The sequence below is a fragment of the Harpia harpyja genome, chromosome 6 (genome assembly GCF_026419915.1).
Source record: "Harpia harpyja isolate bHarHar1 chromosome 6, bHarHar1 primary haplotype, whole genome shotgun sequence".
NCBI lineage: Eukaryota > Metazoa > Chordata > Aves > Accipitriformes > Accipitridae > Harpia > Harpia harpyja.
Genome location: NC_068945.1, coordinates 7,484,522 through 7,505,565, shown reverse-complemented (window position 1 = coordinate 7,505,565; position 21,044 = coordinate 7,484,522). Strand labels below are relative to the sequence as shown.

General features: G+C 41.6%; 1 protein-coding gene across 2 annotated transcripts in view; it reads right to left on the bottom strand.

Moving 5' to 3' along the window:
• Positions 1-12,283, bottom strand: part of DYRK4 (dual specificity tyrosine phosphorylation regulated kinase 4) — a 31,440-nt gene extending 19,157 nt beyond the window's left edge. The window contains exons 1-3 of one of the 2 annotated variants that reach the window (XM_052788744.1): positions 12,191-12,283; positions 3,496-3,579; positions 1,998-2,147 (exon numbers count right to left, since the gene is read on the bottom strand). In XM_052788744.1, coding sequence (XP_052644704.1) covers positions 1,998-2,147; positions 3,496-3,579; positions 12,191-12,220 — 264 coding nt within the window. In that variant the 5' untranslated portion in view covers positions 12,221-12,283. Of the gene's footprint in view, positions 1-1,997; positions 2,148-3,495; positions 3,580-7,455; positions 7,638-12,190 lie in introns of those variants that run through there. The other variant, XM_052788745.1, reaches the window with a different exon arrangement.
• Positions 12,284-21,044: the final 8,761 nt, after the last annotated feature.

Genomic DNA, 21,044 nt, shown 5'->3' with positions numbered 1-21,044 from the left:
AGGGGATGGTCAGGAGCCTGGAGCCCATGATGTGCAAGGAGAGGCTGCAGGAGATACATTTGTTCAGCCTGCAGAAGAGGAAGCTTCAGGAGTGATCTTACTGACCTGTAGTTACTTGGCAGGATGGTATAAAGAAAGCAAAGCCAGACTCTTCTCAGAGGTGCATGGTTCTAGGACAAGACGGTATGTGGCTAATGGATACAAGTTGCAGCACAGGAAATGCTGATTAGATATTAGGAGAGACATTTTTTACCATGAGAGTGGTTCACTATTGCAACAGGTTGCCCTGAGAAGCTGTGGACTCTCCAACATTTGAGATATTCAGAACCCAGCTGGACAAGGCCCTGAGCAACCTGCTCCAAGTTTGCTCCACTTGTAGTGGGAGGTTGGGCTAAATGTCTTCCAGAGGTCCCCTCCAACCTAAATTATTCCTTAATTTATTTATAATTTCTCATGCCTTGAGAAAGTCCTGATGACTCACAGAAGTGGGACAGGATGGATACACAAAAGATCAGTCTCCTTCAGTGTCAGAAGGGTACAAAAGCCATATTCAATAACCAGCACATGGTTGCCAAGACAAGAACCTAGATGATGTGATATGGACTAACCAGTGGGCAATCCCAGTCCACCATGTCCTTGCAAGAAGTCCTGTCTGGTACCACTTGGATACATGCATCTTGGTGCTTGTGAGTTTTGGGTTAAGAATACGTTAGTGCGAGTGAAAATGGGTCTGTTTTAAAATGAAATCATTTTCCCATACCTGCCTCTAACCTTGCTACTTTTTTTGCAATATTAACTGCTACAAAAGCAGGGCAACCAGGTGTGAGGGGCACTACTTGAACAGCTCAAATACAGGTCTGTGCTGACACAGGTCAGACCTACTGCTATCCTGCTGGGCCCCAGCTTGAGAACTCCGCTCTGCCCATCCCAATACACACTCCCTCCATTCAGCAGTGCTGTGTTATTTCTAAGGAAGGGTAAACAAAGAAGGTCTCCAAAACAGACAGCGCATAATTGTGCTTTCTAGATTGAAATGTTTATTGTTCCCTGGCATCTCTAAGCCAAGCAAAAGGCTTTCTTATTGGTGTTTACATGGCTTCTTATAGAAGTATATACATTCCATTTAAAGAATAATTAAAAAAAACCCCTGCAAAATGCTTGGCTCTAATCTTTTCACAGAAAATAAAACAGAGGGATAGTTCATTTTCAGATGCAAAGCTTAATCATTGGCTTTTGTAGGAGTGCAGGTTTGACTTATGAAGGCCACAGAATTAAGCTTTAAAGAAAATTTAAATTATTTTGGGGACTAACCCATTCCACCTCATCATTCATGCTATTTTGCATCTTGTAGCTTTGACCAATGATACACCCCCCCAACCAAATTAAATAATTTGTAGTAGTAGCAAGCTGCCAATTTCAAAGTCAAAGTACTTGAGAAGACTCTTGACTTCCCAAACAAAATGCTTTAGGTGGGGACTTCCAGTGCAAGAGATCTGAAAAGACTTCATATCAGAGCCCTATGGAACCTGTCAAATCTCTCAATAAAGCGACTCCATTGAAGAAGAAAGGTGAAAAAGGCAGTGATCAGAGTAGTGGTGGTGAGTAGTGCAGGTCCCTCATTTTTTGGGGAGAGAAGCAGCAAAGGAAGAAGAGTACAGACAGGGGATGGACACAGGATTTGGGAAAAAATGAGAAAGAAGGAATGCCAGAAGTGAAGATGACTCCAAAAACTTCCTGTGATGTTGGGTGTCCATTAAAATATCTGGAGATATACACAACCATGCTGGTAAGTAATCTATTTAACTGCTTACAGTTCTTCCTATTTTTTTTCTCTTTAACTATGGCAGAAAACAGAAACTGATGCAAATGTTGACACTAAATTATTTCTCTCTTCCCACACACAAACACACTCGTGACACTTTGCCGCTGACACTCTCTTAGCAGTGCTTAGAGAGAAACCAGGCAAACACGAGATGCCTAAGAGCTTTATAACTCACCTGAAGAGAGGGGAGGACATTCTGCAAGCTCTTATTTGTTATCTGAGGCAGGCTGCTTTCAAGGGGGAGAGGGTTTGCAGCATCTGCAACCAAACCATGCTTTGCTTGACCTTCCAGATGTGGGAGGGAAAGAACACCACGACTGACTTTCTAAATAGAAAGCACAAGCAAATATTACATAACGACCTAGCAAGCAATTCTGTGTAACACCTTCGAAAAACAGAGGGATTGAAAACCTTGGAAAATGTGTATGCTTCACTTCTGACACCTAATGGCGAAGGGGAAAAGAGCAGATACTCAACGGCAGCTCCTAGTTGTACTAATGGGCAGGAGGAGTTTGTCCAGGCAATGGGGCAGCCTGGCACATTTTAGGGCATGAAATTTTCCCCACAAGAACACCTCCATCCAGCATCAGGGCAGTGACTGCTTCAGCTGGAAAAGGTGGATGGGCTTGGAAACCAAACAGCCGTTCCAGGCAGCAGGACTCCTTTGAGTGGGGAAAATAAAGCATATGTAGGGTAATAAGCAGGCAGGAATTATAAATGGCAGGCAATATCATTAGCTATTCCCAGTGGTGGAGGAGAAATTGGGACTGGACTGCTGCCAAACACCAGGAGTGGAGACAGTGGGAGGGTCTTCCCTGCACTGGTTTCCCAATATTCCCCCCCCCATTTCCCATGGAGTTCACTTTGACCAGGGCCCTTTTTGCACTCCGTGTTAGTGAGGAAAAGGCAAGCTCTGTGCAAACGTTACTGAAAAATAAATGCTTATACTCATTTGAAAACTCCAGGATTATTAGTCCTTTCTTTAGACTTCTCCCATTTGTTATTTGAAAAACATTCCTGTGCCACTCAAACTCAGTCATTTAAGGATGTGGTTTTATGAATGTTTGGACCTCTAATATTCTTGGATATCTAAAGTGAGAGAAATCACACTCTTAGCAGCAAAGAAAATTTTCAAGGTAGACTATTTCTTTGGCAAATAATAAAAAAATTATTTGAAATAGATCAACTATGCACTATCAAATGCAGAACAAGGTCCAGACAGTTAAGGCTGCAACCCATAGAAGCCTGTGAAATTTTTGTCATGGGGGAAGGATAGAAACATATTTGTCAAGCTTTTGACAACAAAGGAAAGGTTTGATATTTTCTCAAAAATTAAAGAAGCAAAGCTCTCAATCCAACCAACTTGAATGAGTAAGTTTTCTTTTCCAATACTACGGAAAAGTCTTTAAAACCTTAGAACAGAGATTCCAGTGGACTTTCTATGAAAGCTTCAAGAAAGAAAAGTGGCTAGGCAGAAGAAATGCCTCAAATGCTACTGAAGAGCTAGCAAAAACAAAATACTCGCAGGCACTTGGGACAGTCATACAGCTACAGTGGAAATGGAAGAGGACAGGGAGTAAAGGACTTCCCTCTGCTCAGGTTCATTTATTATAAGGGGTCTCTTAGAAGACAAGCATTCAGATATTTTTAAAGTCAGCTGAAGAGTCACGTACCTGATGGAAGACTCTGTTGGATCCCAGATGATCTCTCTCTTGAACAGTCAGTTGAGACTGAGAAAATGCATCCACGTGGGAAGACTGCAAACATGAAATGATGCTTTAATAAAAATTATTCTGGAAAAAAAAATCCTGAAATCTCTGTATGGTTTCTGTGTTTCTTTCCTTTGCAGCAACGTCTCTGCCAACACAGCGTATGAGAGAGGACCACAAAAGCTGCTGAAAATGCGCTACGCTCTAGCAATTCCTCTCCCAGTTGAACAGCTGTTTTGTGGGCAGGTGCAGAGAGAGCTTGCTTTGCCTATTATGCCTCTCAGCATGCTTGATATGCCCATGTGGTCAGCGGAGGGGAAGGGGGGGCCTTTGCTATCCCTAAGTATGTGCTCGAAAGCTGACAGTGAGTGTGCTTGGAAGGACAGCTTTAAACTGCCTCATGTGGTAGATTGTGAGCCCATTCATTGTTAATAGCAGCATTAAACTGGTTCAACTTGTGGCACAGATTTTATAAAAACACAAATCAATGTTTAACTTTACTGAGACATAGAAAAAAATCCATTGGTTCCAGTGGACAGATAATATTAGCAACAAATACAAAAAAAGAAACATGAGGAAAGTGCTAAAGGGCTCATAATTTTTAGGATTTTGCTGGTGCTTTCAGCAGTTTTTTTATAAAGATAAACATGATAAGTAGCACTGTACATTTCTGTCCAAAAACAGACTGCAGGGAATTCCAGCAATCTTTACAATAATTTAGATACTGAAAACTCTGTGGCTAAAGCAGCTTGGAGCTCTGCTCTATAGGCTGGAGTGAACCCCACTGGGTTTGGTCAAAAGCGCTCCCTGGTCCCTGGGCTCTGAGACACAATGTCGTTCCACTCGTAGTCAAAAAAATTCTTTATCCAAGTGGAGACATCAGTTCCACTGTAGAAGTTCTGAAGTTGTAGAACAGCAATATTTTCTCTAGAAGCAGAGGAACTTGGAGCAGGGAACTTCAGAGTTTCAAAATAACAAATTTGCAGCCAAAATTAGCTTATGGATGTGAGCTGCAGATTAAAAATACTTAAATAAAGCAGCATGGCATTCCTCATTATCTGTTTTGCAGCCAGGGCTTCCATGGCCTGTACCTATCACACAGTCTTAAATGGGCAGAGCACCTGCTGATGCTAAAGTCTTTGCTCTTTGCAATGACTTTTAGCCTATGCAGCGCCAGTATCAGTGCCAGGGGATCACTTTTTGAAGGCCTTCATCATGAACTTCAGTTAGTCCACATGAAAATATGTCTGCATACTGGAGGAGTATGCTTAATGTGTTTCGTACTGGCTAGTGCCATAAAAATCTGCCGGGATGCAGCCTAGCCGCACTGGAAGGGCCTCTCTCTGCGCCTGAAAGAAGGGACAACTCAGATTAGACTGCTGCCTCTGTGCCAATACACTGCATATATATGGAGGAGCTGTAGTGGGTGAGGGACGCTTGTGTACAAACTGCTCCATGCATATACAGTGACCTCGATATATCCAGGGCACATCGGCATTGCTACAAAGGGGCAGCTCAAGCTGAAGATACCTGTACAATGGCTCTGAGACATCCTGCTCTGTGAGTATGGAGTAGGTGCTCAGGGAGGCTGTGGGATCTCCATCCTTGGAGATGAGGTTACATTAGAGACCTCTAGAAGACACTTCCAAACTAAAGATGGAGAGAAAACTCTATGTGCAAATCTGCCTGATGACATGAAGGAAATGCTGGCCTTTTGACATACAGGTTCAACTGTCCCACTGTCAACCATGAAGACACCACTAAAGCTGGGCAGACCAGCTACAAACTGCCCTTTGGACAACTGTGCTGTTAGTGCCCATGGCAGGTATTTTCTCTTTCTTTTCATTTGAAAAGTTGGGAGAAAAAAAAAAAACCAAACACAAATAAATAAGTCCTTCTGCAAGCTTAAAGGGTAAACTTCAGATTCAGAACAAGCCGAGAACAGCCCTAGGTTTAGCCTTATTATGCTAATTGGGTGCAGTTTCAGAGGAAAGGTCATGGATATCTGTGGAGCAGAGGAGAATATTAGGAAAGGGAAAGGTACTAAGACCTGTCTTTGCAGGACATAGTAATTCCCATCTTTGGAACTGGAGATCAGCTGGCTGGGGTAAGGGATTATGCGCTGTAAATCCAAAACATCCCCAGAGCCACCACAACAAATGCTCCCAGAAGACAACCACTGGATTACTGCATCCTACACATGAATGTCCTACAGCGTGATGTACTTTGCCCAGTGCACCAAACGTCCTTGTGGTCACTGTCCTTCAGTGTGAATTTGCATAGATGATCTATGGAAAACCCAGTGCCAGAGTATTTTTGCAGACAAACACTTCACATGCAAACTACGTATCCTGCATTTCAAGGGAGAATCACATTTGTTATGAAGGTGAGTCTAGGATCCACATTCATAACTCTACTAGATATATCAACCCAGCTCTTAATAAGACTATTCATTTTAGTGCATGCTATACTTTTTCTCACACTTCATCTACACTTTACTCCCAGCAACTTTTATTTTTCAGTTTCTGAGACAGATTAAAACATTATACTCCATTTAAAGGCAGTTTCTTAACCACTTTGTGCTTTTCTAACTACAAGTCAATATAAGGCCGGGATTTTAGAGACAGCTATCACTGAAAATCAATGAAACAGTGGACTTCCCATACCTGTACAGACTGCAGTCTTCACTCCAAAATGTCGTTTTCTTAGCAATACTTTTAAAAGGCTATGCAATGATGTTTATATTACTAAATACCAATTTCAAAATATATTGTATTTGCTAATAGAGTATGGACCATTCCCCAAATGTCTTTAAAACTCAGCAAGACCTAAAGAAGCAGGTGAGTGAGCTCCAGGATGTGCTGCCAGAATTTGGAATCCATTTAATTTCCATTCACTGGGGAAAGATTAACAAGATTCTGAGATGGGCATTTCTCCTTTTACACTGCAAAAGCAAAATCAGTCCACCAGCCCATGGCTGTGCCTTTTTTTAATCATGGAAATTTGTGATTCTCTTTGTCTCTCTTTCTAAAAACCTACTTATTAAGGGTTTATAGTTCTTCAGTGCTCTTTGGGAAATTTATTCAAAACACCTTAAAATCAATAACTGATCAACCCTTATAACATTCCCCCAAATAGGTAGATACCATAATCTGTTGTCCATGAAAAATGATCTGTGCGTACAACAGTCCTGCTGGTGGCTGAATGGGGAGCAGGTGGACTGATCAGTTAGTCCACAACAGTGACTTATTTGACGGTCTTGATCCAGATGACCCATCAGCTGCTACTCTAGCAAAATTCTGTACATCTAGTATGGGAACTACAGCTGAGCTGTTGTGACTGGTTTAATTCTGACAGATGCACTCTAAAGAAAAACTGCAGCAACTGTTACTATTCCACTCCATTTCACTCCTGGCTGTCCCACTCCTATAGCACTCAGCCTGTCCTACAGCTCCAATATTGCACTTCAATCCCAAACTATCATGTCCTGCTACTCCAGCCCTTCAAATCATGCATTACCTTGCTAATTCCCATTATCACTCAAGAAACAGAACAATGTCCTCATTCACTACCTGGTCTGCAGTCATAAGGAGTTTTAGATACTGAGCATACAGCATTCTGCAAAATCACAAATTGTGACACATTTTCATAATTCCCCAAATGTCAGCTTATTTTTTTCCAGTTCCCATAGGAATCAGAAATGAGTTAGAATTTTAGAAATGACAAAATACACAACTATATAACACATAGATTCCATTGTCTCCTCATTTAAATGGGCACTTTCTTCTCCCTGTCCTCTATCAAAACTGAATAAAGCCTGTAGAACGCAATGTAGGTGTTAAATCATGCAATATATTAAAAAGCCATAGCAAATGCAGTCTCACTCTCTCAAAATACAGTAGGAACATAAAACATTTTCCCCACCTTGTCAACTATTTCTGTCAGCATAACTGCAAGAGCCGTTAACTGCAGGATGAAGGTTGTTTATTCCATTCGGTGAATGCATTTCAGGAAGCCCACCTTCATCTAGTCAGAGCATAGCAGGATCAGTTTCATACACAGTACCCTGATCAGAAAAAAATGGATAACCCTTCTGCTTGGCTTCAGATTTAAATTTTTATCCCGGAAATATGCCAGTGACTATTAGCTGCTCTAGTATTCTTTTGGTGGCCATCTGTTCCCTTTCTCAGCCTCCTTCTAGCCAAATATAATTTTCCATATTTATCATGGCAAGTCAGTAATAAGAAAGACAAATATAACAGGATTGGCTGTTCTCCTTGCCGGCTCAGTCTGTTCTTTCTCACTGAGCTCATGTGCTTGTGAAACCAAAAACCACTTGAACTTGTATTTTTTCAAAACCTGTCACACTGACCTTGCTATACAGTGAGTAAAATCTATTCACCAAGACTGCCCGCCTGGAAAATGAAAATAAATTACTACCTCAAAGGTTGATTTCTCATTGGACATTATGTGTCATTTACTGAGGACCAAACTGTGGCACCTTGGTCTGTGGTTCTTGTTGGCATGAGTGCAGAGCTGCTCTGCCCTGTGAGATACTGAGGCTTTCATTTTGGTGAGGATAGTGAGAGAGAGCTTAGCTGCCGGCCTGTCTTTCCTTTTCCTCTTCTGGGTGTTGTGCATGTGTGATGGAGCACTGATGGAGGCGTCCCTATCCCCCCACCAACTTAGGGGAATATCTAAAACCGAAAATAAAGTGTGCTCTCCTCCTTCATACAGCCAAGGAATGGCATGTTCCTGCTGGTCTTAAATCTGTCGACAACCCAGAATAGTTCTACTTTCACTCAGAAACCTGGGTTTTCAAAGAAGAAATACATGCTCACCCCCAGAAGCTATTCTAGAAGGCCGTCACTTTTGCTGATGCTCCTGGAACGAGCACCACTTTTCACAGTGTGGTCACAGGACAAACAGCCATTCTTTGGCATTCATGCTGGGCCGCGCAATAGGTCCCTTGCCTAATATAATTGCTGAGGCGCACCATCCGAAAAGGCACATCACTCCCATTTCCATCACTCCCCCTTTTCCATTCTTTCAAGCGTGGCAACTCTCTAGTCAACAAATCCTCCCCAGTATTACACCTCACATACAAGAGAAACTTCTCATTCTCTAGCCAAATAACCACTCAGACTGTCATGCCAGCAGGGCTGGTTCAGCCCTGGGAATGCATGGAGATGCCATGTGCTGGAATACAAATTAAACAGCACAAACGTGCATCAATTGTATTTAAGTTAAATCACTCCCACACAAACATCTACAGACAAATGAGCATGTGTGAGCACATACAGCTAGTTACACTCCAACTCTTCTCTCCTACAAGTATATTAAGCATTTCTGAGCAATCTTCACCAAGGTCCACAAGAAGGGACTTAACTAAGGTAGTGCGTGGCATATATTCTAACTGTGAAAATCTAGATTTGTGATACTGGAAATTATCAGCGCAGTCCACTCTTGATATTACATTTATGTACTACATAGATGAGGAAGGACCGCGATCACTACTGGCACTTGCTAATAGCACTCAGTGTTCTTCTTTCGACCAGCTGTGCTAGGTATATGAGGTGGGGTATGTGACAGAAAGCTGCACACTGCATTCCCTCTAGCTTGTTGTCATGCAGCCATTCTTTTAATTAGAAACTTTATAATACAGCTTTACGTAGCTCCACAACCCTCTGGGCCATACCTTTTCTTCTCAGGTTTTGACTCTTGTTTTGAAACTATTAGCATTCCCAGGACAGCCTACACAGAAAGGAGTGAAGGACAGAACTGACCATGCACTCAGCTGTCCTCTACTTTTTTTTCTTTGATTTATTTCTGTTCTTTGTAATGATTTCTGTTCTCCTCATTTTATTTTATTACATTCTTGTAAGCATATTCAAATTTGCTGTGCTAAAAGTCATGCAGGAATAAAAACGATCTTCAGGGTGATTCTCTTCTCATACCTGAAGAGGACCAACTAATTTTTGACAACACAAGAAACTGTATAAAGTTTTCTCCTACATTTCTCAACAATAGTCTCAAGGCAAGAGAAATCTGCCAGGATTACTACTAAGTTTCGTCATGATACACTGAAGTAAAAAGCAGTGCATAAAATGTTTCAGCTATAAATTACAAAGCAGTTTTGTTAAGTTTGAAGGAAATATTTATGGTCTTTGTAACTGTTTTTTAAAAAATACCTGTTTCTGAAAGATATTTAATTAAAGGAGCTAAGTGCAATGGTAGATAAATTCCTCGTGGATGTGATCACTGGCTGTGATCATCACATAGACAAAAACTTAATTACAAATATATTGAGTTTGGCAACATCTCTGTGAAGTAGAATAGTATTAGAGGTAAAGGAAGTTAAAGAACTTCCCCTGCAAAGGAACAGGCATTCTGGAGGGGGAAGAGGATTCATTCTACCTCAGCCTAAATCTTCAAAGTAAACAGATTTCCCTGTGGAAGTGCCCCTGTCTTTTTATTGGCTTGGCCTGAGAAGGAGCATATGCAAATAATGTAGACTAGCTATCCCAAATTTTTATGTCCCTAAAATTAGATTAGATTAATTCTACTCTTTATACCATTTACTGTGCTCTTCCTGCACTTCAGTCCTCTTGATTTGAGCGAGGACAAAAGACACAGAGGAACAATGAACTGAACACTGTCTCCAGCCCTGTGGCACACCTACAGGCTTGACTAGTGCCATGGAGAGAGTCAAATGCTGCCACTGCAGGCTGAAGCAGGGAAGGTGAATACCAAAAGCCCCTAAAGAATAACATGAGTGCCGTTGCCAGAAAACTTCTTAAATCACTCCTGCTCTATTTGCTGTAATAAAGCATATGAACTATGTCAATAAGACTATTGCAAAATCCCTGCAAAAGGAATGGGTGATTTAAGGTTTTGCATACATTTACTTGGGCAAAGATCCCACCAGATGAACCAATTAGTCCAAGTCTGCTGGAAATGGAAAAGCCAGTCACACAGTTTCTGACTTCTTTAGAATGTGTCTTCCACAGAAGACTGCAAAAGCTTGGGATATGATAAAGTCGAGTTTCTAACATTTAAATTATCTGCTAGCAAGTTGGCTTTTTAAAGTTTATTAACAATTCCTATCACGGTTAGGATCTGCTCTTTCTCCTAGCAAACAAGAAAAGCAAATTAATAATGCTGTTCAGTTCTAAAAGGGCTCAAAAGCTAGATAAGAGTCATGAATGTGATTTTACATAGGAGGAAATCAAGGCATTGTGTAGCTAAGGATGTAATTACCATAACCTTGGGAGCCAATTCCTAATGTCTGAGCAAGGGTCCGTGACTGAATTCAAATAGAATTTGGGTACATGGGGATTTTCCAAACAGCTGTTTGACTGTATAAAGCCACCACGACCTTAGCAACATCATCATTTCTAGGAAACAGACTGGGCTAACAAAGGACAGCCTAGAAATCAGTGCTCAAACAGGTTTTTCTAAAGCATCAATCTGTTCTTAGGACTATTCCAAGAACAGACAATATGGTTATTCCTGGACTTACAAACTGAAGAGGAATCACATGAGAAGGAGGAATTGGACATGGACCAGATAAGCTGATTTAAATCGAGTGGGGTGCACAGATGAAACATAGCTTTAAATATGTTGAAAAGTCATAGGCAAAAAAAAGTTGATAGGCAAATAAGATCATTATCATGATGGAAAAGAATTTTTAGCTTTCCTATCAAGCCCTGACAGCCTTGCAAGACCTTCCTTTCAAGAAAGAGCTCCAGCTGTTTCTACCAATCTGCAGGTCAAGCTTGGGAAACGCCTGGGTCACCCCCGTGATGGCTGGAAGTGGAAGCTGGAGAGGCTAGTCCGGCAGAACCAAGGCCTCCCAGTCCTTGTAGAGTTCATAACTACTCTTACTAAATACCTTCACAAATACTACTGACATCAGACATTCACCTGTGCATTCAGATAGACTTCCTAAATAGTGCCATCTGGGGAGGAAAACCAGGGGCATCATTTCACAACTTTATTACTTCAGAGGGGTTATACTAGTATAAAAGTAGCAGCTCATCAAGAAATGACCCCTCACATTGATTTTCCTGTAGAAGGTCCTTTTAAACAAAATGATCAAATGTCAGGTTTAAACTTAGAAACACACATTTTTAAAAAGGCAGAACTTTTGATTTCAGATTGATACAACTCACTGGGATTTCTATAGAGCATCTTTTTTTTTCTCTAAAATAAAAAATAGACCAGCTGTCTACAAGATACATATATTTTTAATAAACCACAAAGCCTCTCACATAAACCTAAAGGTCAATCTGAAACCTATTGCAGAACCCTAGGTACTCTGGGATTCTACAAATCAATTATTTGCTCACCATTTATGCAGAAACCTATAAGATACTCCTGTAACTTAAAAATGTTAACTGTTCTTAACTTTGCAGCATTAATAATGTTAATGTTTTCATTAAAAATTGTCATCTTAATTCCACTTCTCCAAACAAATTTAAATAATGATTAATCCCATTAAAATATCATATGGAATTGATGGTAGATGGTACAACTGATCAAACTGTCTTCTTTCTGTTTTCTCGTAGTTATTTTCCATTCCTCACAACAGGTATGTCATAACCTAACACAGACATTTGTACATCAAACAATAAAAACAAATACCAACCACTATTACCTTAGGCTGGATTCTTCTATTTCTTCTCATTCGTAAACAAGAGCTATTGAAGAAGCTGAAATCACAGCAGCTCTCGCTGCGTCTTTCTTTCCCCATAATGACAAAGCTCCATGTTTTAAATCTGCCTCCATTAAATTGTTCTCCTTGTAATTTAAACTTGACACTACTGTTCACCTAATCCAACCCGGCCACACAGGTGCCCCTCTATGAATAACAGCATGGGCTGATTGATGATTTTGATGGGGGAGCTGGCTGGAATCCAATCACATGTTGTTTTACCACAGTTCCCCAGCACTGACACAAACCAAGTAACATCAAACCGAACTGCGAATAGTAGCATATTTGCTGACGTGCTATGAAATCTTTGAGGACTTAGCGCAAGCACAACATGTTCGTCAATTAGGCTCAGCGTGATTGCAAAACCCTCCCTCGAGGCACCACAAGGTGCATCATTTGCTTTCCTTTTCTTTCTTCTTTTTTTTTTTTCTTTTTCAAAGACACAGCCATAGCTTTAGCTCCCCTGCTACAAACATAAACTGTCTAATGAAGGTAATTCAAAGGTAATTCAGAGTTTTACTGAGAGTCCCCCCAAGCATTTCACTCACAGCTTCCTCTTAGCCCTCAAAACTACTTGCAGTCTTGGAATGACTGTTTCTAGGTAGTCCTGTCTCTGCTTAAATTTTAATCCTCTATGTGCCCTGACAGCCTTTTAGATATTCCATCAGCAAAACAAATGCTTGCAGAAGGAGCAGCCTTAGCTTGGAATATTAAGGGAACAGGCTTCAGTGATCTTTTATTCAGCACGCCATAATCTATTTTTGTACTCCTGACAGGCTTCATGGGGGAATAGCTAACACTTAGTCTCAATTCATTATTTTCTTTACTTTTCTTCTGAGAACGATAAAGCAATTCACGTTTCATAAAAAGCAGAAAAATGCAGACACAATCTTTGTTGAAGTGAAAGAAAGATTTAAAAAAGAAGAAGAGCAACACAAGCCTTATGACAGTAAAGCCATACTGGGTTTGGAATAAAAAAGAGAAAAGAAATCTCCAGATAGGCTTTTTGGAAAAGATTGAAATTAATACCAGTTAAATTTCTTATATTTTTACCGTTAAAAAATCATTTTACAAACACTAACATTATTTGATCCTTATTTCAAAATGTTTTCATGCAAAAAAAAAGATTCAGGACCTCAGAGACATTGAAATTATATTCTCTCGTTAGTCACTTTTTATTTCCTTTGGAAATCTGAAAAAAAAATGGGAGGGAAGGAAAGAGAAGGATGAGAAAAAAGACAATTGGATGACAAAATAGAAATGCCAAGAAGTCAAAACCCAAAACTGTTTTAATTTTAAAAACCCAAAGAAACAAACAATAAAATCTGAAGACCACAACTTTTCTTACAAAACAAAGAGAATCTCAAAGCTTGAGAAAGACTTTAGAGAATCAGCAAAGAGTTTGTTCCACATGGCAGAAGATACAGCAATAAATTAATAAATGGGAGGGCTTGCGCTATAATGTCTATAATGAACAATTTCTGCCTTTGCCTTCATATCCTGCTCCAATTCACATCAGTGAAGTGTTCCTCTGTTTCTGGGAATCAAATTTAGAGCTTGAAAGGAGACAAGGGAAGTGATGGAAAATGGAGAAACTGTATGAAGTCAAATAAGTTTTTTGTGAAGTCTAGTGGAAGATGGATCATTCCCCAGATCCTGAACCACAGCCGCTATGAACTGAGCAAGTCAACATGAGAAATGTGAGCTTTCATTCACGCATTGAGAAACCTGTCATGACTCCCCTAGTTTTCACAAACACAATGCTTATGAACCTGACAAACAAAAGGTGCCAAATAACTCTGAACATTTTAGTGTAGGTTACGATACATGCCAAATTAATTTGGAGGTGTCGGGAGGGGGCAAATGGACTCTCTTCTCAGATACTTGAAAAAGTTAAGTCGATTTGAGAGAAAAGACAGCTAAATGAATCTGCACCAGCTCCTTTTAGAGCTCAAAAAGTGCCAGTGCACGGCAGTGACTTAACATCAGTATACGGCTAGAGCAAATATTATTGACGTGTGGAAAATAACAGATATTAAGAGGTTTACATACCATCCCTCGAGGTATTTAAAAGATGTGTAGATGTGGCGCTTAAGGACATCATTTAGTGGTAGACTTGGCAATGTTAGGTTTATGGTTGGACTTGATGATCTCAAGGGTCTTTTCTAACCTAAATGATTCTGTAGCTCCATGATTCCCAGTTTCCCAGTGCAGATGTCCCAACCAGGCACATCCCAGACCCTTGAGAGCTGAACCACCTTCCTGCAAGTTCAAACTCACAGTGCTCTCTGCCATCGCAGCTTCTACTTCAGTGGTTACTTGTTTGCCCACCTTACTGCAGATATCTCCTGCCTCTGCTGAATAGACCTCAGGCCTCTTCAAGCAACAATGCCACTGACATTACTTGTCTTCCCCTAATTTTCCCATTTACATTACACCAAAATTTTCTTGTCAGTCTTGCAAATCGTTTCGTGTTATATTTCCCTAGAAGTTTCCAGAGACTTGCTGCTAATCATAGGCCACGTCTCTTCTATTGTCATCAGATAGAATCACTTCATTTCTTCATAAAGCGCTCAAAGTAAAATAAAATCATTGGTTTATTAAAACCATACATGTAACAGTTCAAGACCCTCCTCTACGCGTGCACACAGCTTCACTACACCTCTGATTCTCGCAGCTACCTGTATGGAGCAAGACTCTTTGCTACACGCAACAACCCTATATACAAAAATTACAAAGCAAATTAATGCATACTAATCAATATAGATGCATGTAATTAATTACATTTGTTTGCTGCCCAGGTTTGGTGTTCCCTGAAGAATTTTTATTTAATGAATCTTTTTTGGTTAATGTTTTTATAGATTATTTGACTGGAGTTATCAGTCAGGCGTCAGGACAACTTTGTGCTGTTAATGATATATAACACTGCTAGGTAGGGACTGACCCACAAAATGTGGTCTCAGGTAAAGCTGACATCAGTGGTCATAGCCAACGGGAAGGTAGAAAAGGAGGAAAGAAGATCAGATCACTGCAGAACAATGAAGTGTTACACACAGAGGCAATCAGTCACAGGCGTTTGCAGCTAAATAGCAGAGGTTGGTAGTAGGTAAACTGGGAAGACTGTTGGAAGAAGGGACAATTTAAGAAAAAGAGAAAACACTTTCAAAACTGGACAGTTCAATTCTGAATGCAAAATACAAGTAAAGCAGATAACTGAATTTAAAAAAAAATAAAAAAAATAAGGGCAGCTGTATATGCAATCACCTGAAAATCTTCTATGACTCCTAAACTGAGAGAAATCAAGTCCCAGTCAACAAAATAGATGGCCACAGTTTTTATGGGCAACTGCATCATGGCTGCCAGTGAACGGTTTGATGGAAAAAGTGTATGGCAAATGTAATCTGAATGAGCGGATAAGTACAGGAACAAACTTTGGCTCTGCAGATGAACTGTCTAATTATTATCAGAAAACAGAACCCAGATTAAAAAGGAAAAAAACCCCCAAACAATAACAAAAACCAAAAAAAGAAGTGTGACTTTCCAACATTCTGAATTAGGCTGATGAAAGAAATTACCTCTCTCTCCAAACCTTACTTCACTTATATACTTAGTCATCACAATTGCAATTACAAAGCTCCTACTAAAAAATAAAGACAGCCCTGTTCATATATTTTTGATTAGGAATAAAAACAGATCTAATGATCAGGTGGAAGTATGTAAAGGCAGGATGCAACTTCCAGGCACACCCCTCTGCCTACATTTTGCTTTTGACTAGCTCTGGGCGACTTTTCTGGGTGTTTTGAATGGTTCTGCCTTCCTGCAAGGGCTGTCTGTGAAGCCCAGGGACCTTATTTAGGGAGGCTGGACTGTCTACTGCTGGTATCTACTTTTAGCTATTGCAAGAAATCTACATTTAGCCGCACAGGTTCTAGTGGCCAAAAGCCACTTTTCAGAAATGCCGTAGGCACTTAGGCATATCAGAAATGCAGGTGCATGCTGAGTGCAGGGGTTCGCTGCCGTCCACCCCCTCCTGCCCTCACCCAGGGCTCGCCTCATCGAGGAGCCCATGCCCACCTCCCTCCCCAGACCTGCAGCAACACTGAGCCTCTGCAGAGGCACGGTGCTACGGCTGCAGCCAGAGCTACAGAGGTGCTGTAGCATCAGGAGGAAGGGGCACCAGACACGAGAAGGGTCCGAACTGCCTGCCATGCTAGCAGCACTGCCATCCTCGCTGCAGCCTGCTCAGGGTGTTAACAGCTCCTGGCAGCGCTGCGTTCGGCTGAGGGGCCAAGTGAGCAAGCCTGGCAGACCTCCTTGATTCCCCTCTGATGTTGGTGTGCATCACTGACTGGCAACCACTGGCCTAGCGAGATGTTTTCAGTGCCTGGACACCACGAGAAGCCCCTGGGATTCAGACTGCAGTCTGCATTTCACGTGCTGTTATTAAACCGAGCCGTCGACTATGACTTGAGTAACACGTGGTTAAGGCAACACCTCTGTGGGGGAGACATGAGTTAATTAGCAGTCTGAGGCACTGAGGCAGTAAGATATTTCAGCACACAGTTAATTTGAAGTATGCAAGCGCTTCTATGAACTTCAAAGGTGAGTTCTTACAGTCTTTGCTAGATCCAGGTATTGACGCAATCTCGGTATACATGCTGAATTTTAATACATTAATCTCACTGTATTAAAGACAGATGTGCCAAAAAGTCCACACCTGGCACATGAGTGTTGCTACCGTTAATTTAAATAAAAGATTTTAAGTATATGTTTTGCCTCAGTTTCTCTTTGGAGAGGAGGAAAGTGTTACAAATCATGCCCCAGTGGGATTCCAGGAGAAATATGTATTTAATAAAGGAGCTTTCCTGTTATTTTGGGAAAATACTTTAATAATACTCTCTTCACATGCATTATAAATACACAGAATATTAGGGAGTTTTCAAACGAGAACTATTTCCTTAACCATTACATATTATTGTACAAAGAATAATTGGGGTTGAAGTAGATGATCTCAAGAGGTGCCTTCCAACCTAAACAGCTCTGTGACAGTAATAATGCAGTATCACTGCTCACCATACACACAAAGGTTGTATTGACCTGTCTTTTCACTGGTCTTACCATAGTCTTGCCTCACACTTTGGACAATAACAGTTATTTTCTTACCCTGTGTCAAAGACAGCCCCTGCATGTTCAACTACAGAGTGTAAAATGTCATAATCAGACCAGTAATAAATCATATCACATGTTAACGAAAACAAAGTTTGCTCACAAATCCTTTTTCCCTTTCAGGGAGATGCACAGAAAGCATGAAGAGCATACAGAGGAGCTACTGCAGTATGTACTGGGTAACATGGCTCAGGAATGATAGCGATCAAAATTTGGGAGTTAGGCAGAGTTTCTGCTTAGAAACAGGCTGGCTGTGATGTGTGGAGGACAGAATGCTTCACATCACTTTAATAACACACTTCCCCACTCTTTCAGGAGCAGCTGGAAAAATCTGCCTCCAAATTTCTTTGGCAAGAAAGATGAATCAAAGCGAATGAAAAAAGGGGAAGCAGGAGCCGATCTCAGCAGAGACAAGCTCACTCATGTTCCAAAGTATACACAGTTCAGCAGAGAACATAGACTCTATTATCACTTATTTTTTATTACAACCTCACTGGGGCTAATGAAGATACAGTGCACAAAGGTGATAAATGAGGAGAATCAGACCTTCTGTATACAACTGCATAATTAAAGGTGGAAAATATATCCCATACAGACCATGATTTTTCTTTAAATGATGGTCTCAAAACTATTCAGTGCTATATCTATATCTTGCTGATTTAAATGTTCCCAGGAACTTTGGCAGCTCTCCACTTCACATTTACAGTTCCTTTGCAGGTAGCCTAAATTCAGCCGGCTCTTAGTAAATATATATCATCTGCCTTTGCTTTGTGGGCACACTTCAACCTTCCTAGAAAAGGCTTTGGGCCACCGTGTCTGCTCAACGCCGGCTGCGGGGATCTGTCAGAAGGGCAGATGGAACGGGTGGGGGCAGCCAGGCAAGGCACAAGAGCAGCAAGACCCATCCGCACGGCAGGAAAATGAGCTCCGAAGTGTTCACTTAGGGATCTTTTTCTCAAGCATACCAGCTGGGCTGCTTCTCCAAAGCTGGCAGTGGCTTCATGGTTACTTCTGCACAGCCATGTGAACACAGCCAAAGAGACCATCTTTGTTCTCTTGTTGGGAATTGAGTTCTACCTAAAACCACTACAGAACTACTAGATATTATTAAGATTATTATGACAAACCTGCTATGTCTTCATATACGTGGACACAGAGCTTTAGCATACATCATGTCCTGCAGAAAATCAATGCCTTTGACGTAAGATACACCTAAATTCAATGAATGCTGGAGTGGTCACGGAGAAGTAGAATTTTAAAACTCTAAAGGTTACAGATTATATAAACCTATCATGACGATTTCCATCTTATCTTCAATTTCCTGAAAAGGTTATAACCTTTAACAAGCACTACTCAAAGATTTGTTAAAGCCAGTGTATTGGTTTTGTGTGGCAAGGTTTTGGTAGCGGGGGGGGGGGGGGTTACAGGGGTGGCTTCTGTAAGAAGCTGCTGGAAGCTTCCCCTGTGTTCGAGAGAGCCCATACCAGCCGGCTCTAAGACGGACCCGCCGCCGGCCAAGGCCGAGCCAATCAGCGATAGTGGTAACGCCTCTGTGATAACATTTTTAAGAAGGAAAAAAAGTTGGGACGGCGGTATTCGGCAGCCGGAGAGAGGAGTGAGAACATGTAAGAGAAACAACCCTGCGGACACCAAGGTCAGTGAAGAAGGAGGGGGAGGAGATGCTCCAGGCGCCGGAGCAGAGATTCCCCTGCAGCCCGTGGGGAAGACCATGGTGACGCAGGCTGTCCCCCTGCAGCCCATGGAGGTCCACGGTGGAGCAGATCTCCACCTGCAGCCCGGGGAGGACCCCACGCCGGAGCAGGTGGGTTCCCGAAGGAGGCTGTGACCCCGTGGGAACCCCACACTGGAGCAGGCTCCTGGCAGGACCTGCGGATCTGTGGAGAGAGGAGCCCACGGAGCAGATTTTCTGGCAGGACTTGTGACCCCGTGGGGGGCCCACGCTGGAGCAGTCTGTGCCTGAAGGACTGCACACCGTGGAAAGGACCCACGCTGGAGCAGTTCGTGAAGAACTGCAGCCCGTGGGAAGGACCCACGTTGGAGAAGTTCGTGGAGGACTGTCTCCCGTGGGTGGGACCCCACGCTGGAGCAGGGGAAGAGTGTGATGAGTCCTCCCCCTGAGGAGGATGAAGCGGCAGAAAATAACATGTGATGAACTGACCGTAAACCCCATCCCCGTCCCCCTGTGCCGCTGGGGGGTTGGTAGAGAATCCGGGAGTGAAGTTCTGCCCGGGAAGAAGGGAGGGGTGGAGGGAAGGTGTTCTGAGATTTGGTTTTATTTCTCATTACCCTACTCCGGTTGATTTGCAATAAATCAAGTTAATTTTTCCCCAAACTGAGTCTGTTTTGCCCGTGATGGTAATTGGTGAGTGATCTCTCCTATCCTTATCTCGACCCACAAGCTCTTTGTTATATTTTCTCTCCCCTGTCCAGTTGAGAAGGAGGGGGAGTGATAGAACGGCTCTGGTGGGCACCTGGCATCCAGCCACGGTTAACCCATCACAGCCAGAGTAACCCATAATCAAGCAAACTGTACACTGGAGGCAGTGAATGTAATCAATTTCAGTAGAATTTCTATGGATGAGGTTCTATCTTTTGAAAATTCAAAAACCACTCAAAAGATTTCAGAATATAAGCATTTCCACTGGAGCTCTCCAGCTTATGGGATTGAAATAGAGGTCTGGGAAAGGAAAGATTATTCTTTTTTAACTTTGGAATCTTATGACCAAGCATAACTAAGTATGAATTGTCACCATAAATGGAAAACGGGGAAACAAAAATGCCTGTGAGTCTTCAACTAATAGTCCTTAAGGGCACTATAACAACACTATTTGGACACCGGTGCAGGAAGCAAGAAACTCAGCACGTTAAATTGGTATAATTCTATTGTCTTGCTACATTTGAGGCTAAAGCAGTTTTCAGTGCTGAAAGCCCTTGTGTCCTCTTGCCATGACCTGATTAAACAAAGACATATTTAATGCTCAGCCAAACTCTTCTACATTGAAGAATATATGGCTCAGCCACCCTAAAAGGCAACTCTCATTACCTTGGCTCCCTCTTAAAAAGAGATACCCCCTCATACCAGGAGAAATTATCCACCTTGTTAAAAAAAAAAGTGACCAAGTGCAAAAGATCACAGGTAAAATTAAGTCTCTGTATGCCAAGCAGTGAGCACACAATGATGCCTTTAAGTTCTTCCTAGGGTATCCACCACAGGTCAACTTAGAATTGCTCCATGCAGTGAATTCTGCTGGGCTTTTCCAAGGTCACCAGGAAATAATTTATTAAAAAAAAAAAAGAAAAAATCTACAATCTTAGTTATTACTGGGTATTATCCTCAAAAGACCTGACCAAAAGCCTCCTGAAATCAAGACTGATCACAGTTTCAGATGGCTTTGAAGTAAACCTCAAAGTTCTGGACCTGGTGGCCTAAATGATATTGCTGTTGTTAAGAATGAATTTCCTGAACTGTGTTAGTTGAAATTCAAGGTCATATTCTGAGAGGATAAAATGTAGGTAATTAGCAGATATCCCTCACATACCATATCTTTTCCTACTGGGACGTGCTATCGCAGATAAAATGCCAAATACAGAAGAAAATACATATATCTAA